An 11,153-nucleotide genomic window follows, 5' to 3' on the forward strand; every position below is an offset into this window, starting at 1 on the left:
AGCCCAAGGCACTGCCTTTGTAGAGGGGGGAAATAGCCATGACCACAGGTCGGCAGCATGGCAGGCAGAGCTGCCCTGTGCATCACAGCCTGCCCTGGGCTTGGAGCTGCCCTGCTAGCATGTCTTCCTCTTCATCAGTAACCCCTGAAGTGCCAAGAGTCATCTAATTTGCTGGCCACTGAAGATTTTCAGACTAAACACATAAAGAAAAGGTCAAATATCTTTGAAATACATGACTTAGGAAATGTACAGACCATGCAGGGATGTTGACAGCCCATGCTTATATATATTTCTGAGATTTGAAGCCAGTTTGAACACACAGCCTTGTGCACATCCTGCCAGCCATTTGATTGCAATCTTCCCAGGTGACTTTAGAACCTGGACACACACAGCGTCTTAAGCTCTATGTCCTAGGAAAATGGAAATACTATGGGATGAAATTTATGACTTCATAATATCATGCTCAGCTGCCAGTGGGTAAGATTTAGGCACCAATATTCATGAAATGATAGGATCTGAGGCTGTAATTTTTTCCTTTTCCCACATCACATGGACTTGCAATGTACCTGCACTGGATGTGAACGGGCAGGGCCCCTTGGACTAGAAAGGAGCTAGGCCAGTTTATGGCAGTGTGACAGTGCACTGACACCTTCTCCACTTTGACAGACGTGGGAAATGTGTGAGCACTAGTGAGTGGCAGTGACAAGATGTCTGCCAAATCTCTGATAAAATATCTTTCCTGTCCACTTTTTCAATGAAATGCCACAATTATAGGGAAAAAAAAATTAAAATGTATCTTGAAAAATAATGTCATGTAAGGAAACCTGTTTTCTATCAGAAAACTCCATTTCAACTGAAAATCTGGTGGACCTCTAAAACAATCAAGTCACGGAGAATTGTGGCCAGGAAAATGGTGTTTTTTCTCTTGCTTCCTCTTCTCCTGACACAGTCGTTCCCTTTCCCTCTACAGGCATCCCAAAAGACACTGTGGATGATGACGTCCAATTGCACCGTGGTGACTGAGTTCCTGCTCCTGGGGTTCTCCGATGCCCTGGGATTGCACATCTTGCACTTGGCCACTTTTCTAATAATATACCTGGCAGCCCTGATTGCCAATCTCCTTGTTATCACACTCATAGCCTTGGACAGCCACCTCCACACCCCGATGTACTTCTTCCTTCTCAATCTGTCCATCCTCGACATCGGATCCATCTCTGTCACTGTTCCCAAATCCATGGCCAATGCCATACAGAACACCAGAGTGATTTCCTATTCTGGATGTGTCACCCAAGTTTTTTTCTTCCTCTTCTTCCTTACAGCAGACCTCGCCATCCTCACCATCATGGCTTATGACCGATACATCGCCATCTGCAAACCACTGCACTATGCGACAGTGATGAACAGGAGAGCTTGTCTCCTAATGGCAGCCGTGGCCTGGAGCGCTGCTCTTCTGTTCTCTGCCGTGCACACGGGGAACACCTTTAGGCTGCCCTTCTGCCACTCCAACATCGTCAGCCAGTTCTTCTGTGAAGTCCCCCAGCTCCTTAGGATTTCTGGCTCGGAGGTGTTTACTAGTGAAATTCAGATCCTTATCTTTGGTGTATGTTTAGGTCTTGGTTGCATTGTGTTTATATTTGTGTCTTATATTCAGATATTCACTAATGTACTGAGAATCCCCTCTGAGCAGGGCCGGCATAAAGCAGTTTCCACCTGCCTTCCCCACCTCATTGTTGTCACCTTGCTGGGTAGCACTGGGATGATTGCCCATATGAAGCCCACATCTGGGTCCCCATCAGCTCTGGACCTCATGATGTCTGTTCTCTATTCCATGATCCCACCAATGATGAATCCGGTCATCTACAGCATGAGAAACAAGGACATCAAAGCAGCTCTGTGGAAACTGGTGACATGGAAGTGGTTTATTCAGAAGAAGATCTCTGTTGTTCTCTAATGACTGTGGTTTCAGTGAACGTTTTTATTGAAACAATCATTTGTGTTATTGATACAGATTAACTGAACCAATGTCAGTTTTATTTTTTTAGGTTTACACCATTTCAAATAACTTCTCTGTCTTATTTTAAGCTTGTATCTCCCTGAATTAGTTAGTCTCTGATACCGCTCTGCCCTAGCTAATGTTTTTGTAACTGTTAAATTTTATCTTTGATGCTGATGTTGTCATTTGTTACTGCACTGTTGCCACAGCTTGTACATACCTTCATTATCTCTAATAATCCCTCCTGGAGAAAATCATTGGATCTTTCTCCTTTCTGGGTTAGAAAGTTTTCTTGAAATTTGATTATTTGGGATGCGGAACGAGTGTATGAGACTGTTTGAAAGCGGAGTGATTATGGGTTTGAGATAGGAGGTCTCAGTGATTACTTGGGTGCTTGTTCTTGCCATCATGCTTTCCTCCTGTGGGTTTTCCAGGAGAGCTGTGCGTTTTCCTTCATACAATGCTGAAGGGATGGGAATGATTTCTTGTCAGTGTCTACACACCTGTGCTTCTGTACACGTCATGACTGTAGTGATGCTGGATTTAGGTTGTCCTTGTATTTCACCTGTCTGTAATGGGAGGCCTAAAACTGGACACAGTACTCTAGATGTGGCCTTGCCAGTGCTGAACTGAGGGGAGTAATCACTTCCCTCAGCCTGCTGGCTGTGTTCCTACTAATGCAGCACACTATGCTAGTAGTTGTCTAGCCAGCAAGGGCACGCTGCTGGCTCATATTCATCTCCCTGTCAACTGTAACCCCGGGTCCTTTTCTGCAGAGCTGCTGCTTAGCCAGTCAGTCCCCAGTCTGTATTGGTGCATGGGATTGGTCCTTCCTACATGCAGGGCTTTGGCTTTTTCAAGCCTGGGATGTTGTTCCAAGAAAAAGGGTTGCTAGTAAGCGAGTAAGAGAGCACTGAGGGTTTTCCTCCACACAACCCTGAAGAGATGGAAATGATTTGTTGTAAGTGTGTACACACTAGAGCTCCTGTGCACGTCATGACAGCCTTGATGCTGGATACCGGTTGTTGCTTTATTCCACTATAGGGAAGCTGTAGGTACTTAAATCAGCTGCCAACATCCCCAGGTTTAAGTAAGTCAAGCCCCAATGGCGTTCACGCTGCTAGTCCCTAAATCCTTTCAGGACCGGTAGCGGATATTTTCACCTTCCCAACAAGCAGCCTATGCCAAGAGCTCTGTCGCAGGGCACCTCGGTGCTCTGCTCCTAGAGAGTGGAAACTGCCAGGAAGAGCGCCCTGGCAGGACATAACGAGCACAGCTGCGGGTTGCCCGGGGCAACCAGGAAGTCAGCTGACCGGAGGGGGCAGGGCTTGGCCCTCATAAAGCCCAGGGCTGAGGCCAGGCTGGCACTTCTCTGCTAGCAGCCAGAGAGGCAGGAGCTCCCTCAGCCAGGATGTGGGAAGAAGCCCAGGCGTGGGTGTGGCGAGCCCCAGAGAGGGGACCATATTGAGTAGCCCAAGTTGGGCACGGTGAGCCCCAGAAGGGGGTTCGCACTTCTGAGAAGCCCCAGTGCCCGTGTGGCAAGCCCCAGAGAAGGGGTACTACTGAGAAGCCCCAAGGCAGACGTGGCCCTGTGGAAGGCAGAGTACTGTGGTGAACCCCGAAGAAGGGTGGAGTGGTGCGGTAAACCCCGACGAGAGGGGGTAGTGGTGCGGTGAGCCCTGGAGAAAGGGGGTAGCAGTGCAGTGGACCCGAGGGTCAGGTGGCGTAGCCAAGAAGTCCCAGAGTGGGCACAGAAGTCCCCAGGAGAGGGGTGGCGTTATAGACAGGTCCCCAGGAAAGGGGCGCTGGTATCGAGAGCCCCAGGAGAGGGGCGACGTTACAGAGACTGCCCAGAGTGGGTGCCGAGAGCCCCAGGAGAGGGGCAGCATTAGAGGAGCACCCCCAGAGAGGGTGGTTAGACTGAGAAGGCCCGGTGCGGCCGCAGAGATCCCTAGAAGTGTGCAGTTTGATTGAGAAGGCCCATAGTGGGCACAGGAGGCCCCAAAGAGTGGGCGCGTGTACAGAGGAGGCCTGAGAGACAGGCGGTGTACCTATAGAGACATACCAGCGTCTATCCCATCTGCGAGGCTTGGGGCGTGGTGTCAGGGGTGGTTGGAGCCACGCGCAGCCCATAAGGCTAGGGTGCCTGGGAAGGACCCATCATACAGGGAGACCCCCAGTGGGGCCGGGAAAACATGGGGACAGAGGTCCCAACTAACCGTGCCCAAGGAGACGTGAGGCAGCCTCCCAACCTTACCTAACAGCAAAGACGTGGCAGGCGAGAATCTGAGGGTGCCCTTGGGCCAACTTGGCACGGAAGAGGGGGCGTCTAGGAGATCACAGCCCTCCTGTAGGACCCCGCCATGACAAGCTCCAATAATGCACATAGTGTGACCTTGTTTAGAATGGATGTAAAAGGAAACACAGTAAAGACCACAATCTGTTACTGTACAATTGTATCAAAATTGCGACTTGTATTCCTAGGGAGATCTGGCAAGGTATGAAATGTGTTTTTCTTCCAAATCAGAAAGAATAATCCACATTTCCCAGAATGCCCCAGAGGACAGCATCCTCCAAAAGAAAAAAAAAAAAAAAGAAAAATATCAGCTCCACTTAATTACTTCTGAGAGTTTAGGTAACTGTCCAGAATTGATACCCAAAAGGGAATTTTGAAAGGAATGGATAGGATTATTTTGAGTGATAGTGACTCATTTGAAACTAGTTCAGGCAACATGATTTTCGCACAAGAAACAGAAGCAAGGAGAAGTCTGCTTTGAGCTGAAAGGCCGAGAGGTGGCACAATCTCCTTCTTTGGAGTTTCTTAAGACTGGGCTAGACCAAGCCATGGTTGGCATGAACCAACTGGAGACAGTCTGTCTTTGACTGCAGGTATAGGGATTTGTCTGACCCAGACTGGTGGGGCAAGACTCTCTAGTTCATGATCTTGGGGCTTTAGTTTGAGCAGGAGCTTCGGCATATCATTCAAAATCCCCAACCTTGATTTCAGCCAATACCCAATGCTGGACTAGATGACACCCTGAAGTCTCTCCCATCCCTAATTTTCTATGCTTCTATCATTTTATGAGAGGAGTGGTGTTGTAAAACTCTGAGGGATGTTTTCCCTGTAGCTAACACTGCTCTAAACCAATGACTAATCTTAGGGTCATAGAAAATTAGGGTTGGAACGGACCTCAGGAGATCATTGTGTTCAGCACACTCCTCAAAGCAGGGCCGCTATAAACTTGATCTTGTCACCCAAGGCTTTGTCTATCTGGGTGTTCAAAACCTCCAAGGATGGAGCTTCCACCACCCCTCTGGGTAGCCTGTTCCAGTGCTTTACCACCTTCCTGATAAGATTTTTTTTTTCCTAATTTCTAAACTGAACTTGAGACCATTGCTCCTTGTTGAATCATCTGCTACCATGGAGAACAACGGCTCTCCATCCTCTTTGTAACCACCCCTGAGGGAGTTGCAGGCTGCTATTAAACATCATCTTGGTCTTCTCTTTCCACAATAAATCAGCCCACTTCCTTCAGTCTCTCCTCATAACTCATGTAACCTGGCCCCTTAACCATTTTTCCTGCCCTCCAATAGACTCTCTCCAGTTTGTCTACATCCTTTCAGTAGTGGGAGGCCCAAAGCTGGACACAGTCCTCCAGATGTGCTCTCACCAGTGCCAAACATGGGGGAAGAATCACTTCCATTGATCTTCTGGTTATGCTCCTGCTAATGCAGCACAATTACCATTGGCCTTCTTTGCACCAAGGGCACAACATTGGCTCATATTCACCTTCTGATCCACTTTAACCCCTAGGTCTTGCTACTTAGCCAGGCAGGCCCCAGTCTGTACCAGTGCATAGGATTGTTCCATGCTACATGCTGGATTTTGCGCTTCTTGTTACTGAACCTCATGAGATTGTGTTTGGTCTAATCCTCCAATTTGTCGAGGTCTCTCTGAATCATAGTCCTGGCCTCAAGCATATCTATTACTGCCCCCAGCTTGGTGTCACCTGCAGACTGGCTGAGGGTGCGCTGTATGACATCTTCCCAGTTGTTGACAACGATATTGAAAATAAACTGGTTACGGACCCAACCCCTGTAGCCACTCCACTTGATACTGGCTGCCGGATAAACATGAAAGAAGGGGCGGGGGATGGAGGGGAAACCTGGTTCTTACCTATCTAACCATAAGTTGAAATTCCTTCCTCGTCCCAAGTGTCGGGTTTTGTCTGACCTAGACTGGTGGGGCAGACTCTATAGCTCATGATCTTGGGGGTATAGTCTGACAGGAGCTTTGGCATATCAGTTAAAATCCTCAACCTTGATTTCAGTTAACACCCAATGATTTTAAAGGTAAAAGAAAGCCTCCACCCCATGACACATGTAGCAAAAGGAGTGGGGAGAAAATCCTTCCTTATCTTGGGCAGAAAACAGCAAAGACCCGAGAAATTGGAAATAACCAGAGAAGAACATGGATGTAGCTATTCCTAGATCATCCCTCACCAATGCTAATCCATCCCCTTGAACACCTCCAATGATGGAGATTGTACAACATCCCTAATCAGTCTAGTCCACTGCCCCATTGGTCCATCAGTGAAGATGTTCTCCTGATAACAAATCTGAACCTACTTTATTGGTGTTTTGGATTTTCTCTCTTCTCCCCATCTCTACTCTCCTTTGTCCTGCTTCCCTCTGGCCCTTGCACCCATTCCTTCACATCTCCAACGTTAACATGTATGTGGAAATCATTGCACTTTTCCCCCACGCTAAGGTCAGTTTGTGTCAGCCTCATCTGCTCATCTACCACATGCTACTGTGTCATTGGTCCCTCTCTTTCTATCCCTGCACCCTCCTGGGCATGTGTGCTCTCCTCCATTGCAGTACTTAGGAAGAAAGAGCAGATAGGACTCTGACTAAGACTTCCCTGGGGGTCCAGATGGTATTCATTTTAGAGTCCAAACCTGGGAGCTGACAAGGGGATGGTCCCATGTACAAGGGAAGTGTGATAAATCACAGACTAATACAAAAGTAGGACTGGAAGCAGCTCTAGAGATCAGCCCCCTAGTCAATGCATCATCTTACCTATGCAAGCTATCCTTTATGAAACCTTGTTTAAACTGTTTCTAAAACGATGCAGACACCCTGTCACACCACTAGAAGGAATATTGCCCACAGTCACTAAAAATACCAAAATTTCCTGCAGGGAAAAGAGGGAGATGAAGACTGTCAGCATCCTGCTCCTGCAAGTATTTTTAATCACATTCAGGATATAGAAATAAGCCACCAGCCCACTCCACCCCATTACACAGAAAGGACGCTCATCCCCCACAGGTCTCTACCCATGTGTCTCTACAGTAAACTTCCTTCCTGCTCCCAAATGTGGTGATTGGCAGGTCCCTGGGCAGACAGGGAAAACACTTTAGCCTGCGCTGCAACCAACACCCCGTGCTGCTGAGGAAGGCAGGCCTGTTGGGAGAGGGGGGTCCTGACACCGTTAGCAACAGGAGAAGGGAAAAATTATTCCCAACCCGACGTTGCAAAGCCTAGCCACATTGGCCCACTGATGGACACAGCCTGTTACAAGCCACAGCGAGATCCTCTGACATGTGGTCAGCAGTAGGTCCAATGAGAGACTACAGACAGTCCTTCTGGCTTCAATATCTGTGAATCCAGCATGTTTGCCCATGGACTCTGCTTCTGAGCTGTGCAGGGCTCTAGGGGAACAGTCCCACGAGACCTCCCAACATATCCATAGACAACTCACTGACTGCGAATTCAGTCCCTTCATTGCAGTACAGCTCCAAGGCAGCTGCACGCCCAGCTCTTCTTCAGGGACTTATCGTTTTGGATCAACTCCTCTCAGTTCTCCTGCTCAGCGAGGAGTGCACAACCCCGAGAAACCTGCACCCCTGACATCTAGATAGCACAGTGATGGGGGGACAAGAGATGGGAGGCAGGCGTAGATGATCAGTAATCATGCTGCCCTAGGATTTAATGTGGGAAACTGAAGACAAGAACATTAAAACAAACACAGTAAGTAATTTATTCAGTTCCATAATGTTTGGATTTTAATAGAGAGGATCTTTTATAGAAATTATAATGAATTATTTAAAATTATTTCAGAGCTTTATTCTCCATTTGATAACGTCTCTACAGTTGGTAGAAAAAGTAAGCAGAGAAGTATTCGCATGAAAAATAGCAGACTTCTGTCCTGAAATGTTTACCTATTCTACAGTAATGTAAGTGAGCGGGGAAGCAGGGCAGCAGCCATGCCCTGTGCATCACTACCTGCCCTGGGCTTGGAGCTGCCCTGCTAGCATGTCTCCCTCTTTATCAGTAACCCCTGAAGTACCAAGAGTCATCTAGTTTGCTGGCCATTGAAGATTTTCAGAATAAACTAATAAAGAAAAGGTCAAATATCTTTGAAATACATGACTTACAAAATATAGAGACCATGCAGGGATGTTGACAACCCATGCTTATATATATTGCTGAGACTTGAAGCCAGTTTGAACACACAGCCTTGTGCACGTCCTGCCAGCCATTTGATTGCAATCTTTCCAGATGACTTAGACCATAAGATGCTGGCTGTGTCTAGGCTCTATGTCCCTAGGAAAATGGAAATACTATGGGATGACCTTTTTGATTTTATAATTTCATGCTCAGCTGCCCATGGGTAAGATTCAGGCACCGACATTGATGAAATGATAGGATCTGGGGTTCTAATTATTCCCTTTTCCCACGCCACATGGACTTGCAATGGACCTGCACCTCACGTGAACGGACATGGCCTCTTGGACTAGAAAGGAGCTGGAGCGGTTTATGCCAGTGTGACAGTGCACTAACAACTTCTCCACTTTCACAGACGTGGGAAATGTCACTGCCACTCACTAGTGCTCATACAAGGTGTCTGCAAAAGTTCTGATAATATACTTTACCTGTTTGCTTTTTGGCTGCAATGCCTCTATAATCTGATTTTTTTTTAAAGTATCATGAAAAATATTGTCACTTTGGGAACCCTGATTTTTATCACATAGCTCCCTTTGAACAGAAAATAAAGCAGACCTCTAAAAAAATCAAGTCATTGAAAACTATGGATAAGAAATATGAGTTTTTTTGTCTTTCTTCCTCTTGTCCTGACACAGTCATTCCCTTTCCCTCTACAGGCATCCCAAAAGGCACTCTGGATGGTGATGTCCAATTGCACCGTGGTGACTGAGTTCCTGCTCCTGAGGTTCTCCGATGCCCTGGGATTGCACATCTTGCACTTGGCCACTTTTCTAATAATATACCTGGCAGCCCTGATTGGCAATCTCCTTGTTATCACGCTCATAGCCGTTGACACCCACCTCCACATCCCAATGTACTTCTTCCTCTTCAATCTGTCCATCCTCGACATCGGATCCATCTCTGTCATTGTCCCCAAATCCATGGCCAATTCCATAATGAACACCAGAGTGATTTCCTATTCTGGATGTGTCACCCAAGTTTTTTTGGTCTACTTTTTCATTGCAGCAGACCTCGCCATCCTCACCATCATGGCTTACGACCGATACATCGCCATCTGCAAACCACTGCACTATGCAACAGTGATGAACAGGAGAGCTTGTCTGCTAATGGCAGTCACGGCCTGGAGCACTGCTCTTCTGAACTCTGCCCTACACACGGGGAACACCTTTAGGCTGCCCTTCTGCCACTCCAACATCATCAACCAGTTCTTCTGTGAAGTCCCCCAGCTCCTTAGGATTTCTGGCTCAGAGGTGTTTACTAGTGAAATTCAGATTATTATCTTTAGTGCATGTTTAACTGCTGGTTGCATTGTGTTTATATTTGTGTCTTATATTCAGATATTCACTACTGTATGAGAATCCCTTCTGAGCAGGGCCGGCATAAAGCAGTTTCCACCTGCCTTCCCCACCTCATTGTTGTCGCCTTGCTGGGAAGCACTAGTATGATTGCATATATGAAGCCCACATCTGGGTCCCCATCAGCTCTGGACCTCATGGTGTCTGTTCTCTATTCCATGATCCCTCCAATGATGAATCCAGTCATCTACAGCATGAGAAACAAGGACATCAAAGCAGCTCTGAGGAAACTGGTGACATGGAGGTGGTTTATTCCAAAGAAAATGTCAGTTATTCTGCAGTGACTGTGGTTTTACAGACCATTTTTATAGGAACAGAGTTATTAATACAGACTTACTCCACCAATGTCAGTAGTGGAGCTTTAATAGAAACAATCAACTGTTATTAATACAAATTAATTGAACCAATGACAGTTATGCTTCTGTAGGTTTATACCATTTAAAATAATTTATCTAATTTTAAGCTTGTCTCCCTGAACTAGTTGGTCTCTAAGATACCACTCTGTCCTAGCTAGTCTTCTTGTAGCTGTTGAATTTTACCTTTGATGCTGAGACTGTTGTTTGTTAGCACACTATTGCAACACCTTGTACGTAGCTTCAGTGTTTGTAAGATTCCTTCGTGGAGAAGATCACTGGATCTTTCTCTTTTCTGGATTAAAAAGTTTTCTTGAGGTTTGACTATTTGAGATCTGGAAGGAGGGTATGAGAAGGTTTTCAAGGGAGTGATAATGGCTTTTAGATAGTAGGTGTCAGTCATTCCTCAGGGGCTGGGGCTTTCAGTCATGCTTTCCTTGTACGGGTTGTAAAAGAGCGCTAAAGGTTTTCCTCCACACAAGACTGAAGAGATGGAAATTATTTCCTGTAGGTGTGTACACACTAGAGCTCCTGTGCACGTCATGACTGCAGTGATGCTGGATTTTGGCTGTCCTTGTATTGCACTATAGGGAAGCTTTAGCTAGTTAGACCTGGGGATTTAGGGAGCTGATTTAAGTATGTCAAGCCCAAATGACGTTCATGCTCCTAGTCCCTAAATCCTTTCAGGACCACTAGCATCTACTTTAACCTTCCCAGCAAGTGGCCTATGCCAGTAACTGCAGTAATGGACATAGTGTGGCCTGTTTTGGAATGGATATAAAAGGAAACTCAATAGTGACCGCAATCTGTTACCATACAACTGCATCAAAATTGGGACTTATATTCCATGGGAGATCTTGCAGGGTATAAAATGTGTTTTTCTTTCAAATCAGAAAGAATAATCCACATTTCCCAGAATTTCCCAGAAAATGGCATCTTCCA

At 46.6% G+C, this 11,153-nt stretch overlaps 1 protein-coding gene across 1 annotated transcript; it reads left to right on the top strand.

Moving 5' to 3' along the window:
* Positions 1-1,027: 1,027 nt before the first annotated feature.
* On the top strand, positions 1,028-1,951 carry LOC132243681 (olfactory receptor 14I1-like; the record flags this gene model as incomplete). The annotated part of the gene is made up of 1 exon (XM_059714071.1): positions 1,028-1,951. A coding segment is annotated over one exon (924 nt), but the record flags the coding sequence as incomplete, so codon positions are not given.
* Positions 1,952-11,153: the final 9,202 nt, after the last annotated feature.

The sequence above is a fragment of the Alligator mississippiensis genome, chromosome 11, assembly GCF_030867095.1.
Source record: "Alligator mississippiensis isolate rAllMis1 chromosome 11, rAllMis1, whole genome shotgun sequence".
In the NCBI taxonomy this organism is placed as follows: domain Eukaryota; kingdom Metazoa; phylum Chordata; order Crocodylia; family Alligatoridae; genus Alligator; species Alligator mississippiensis.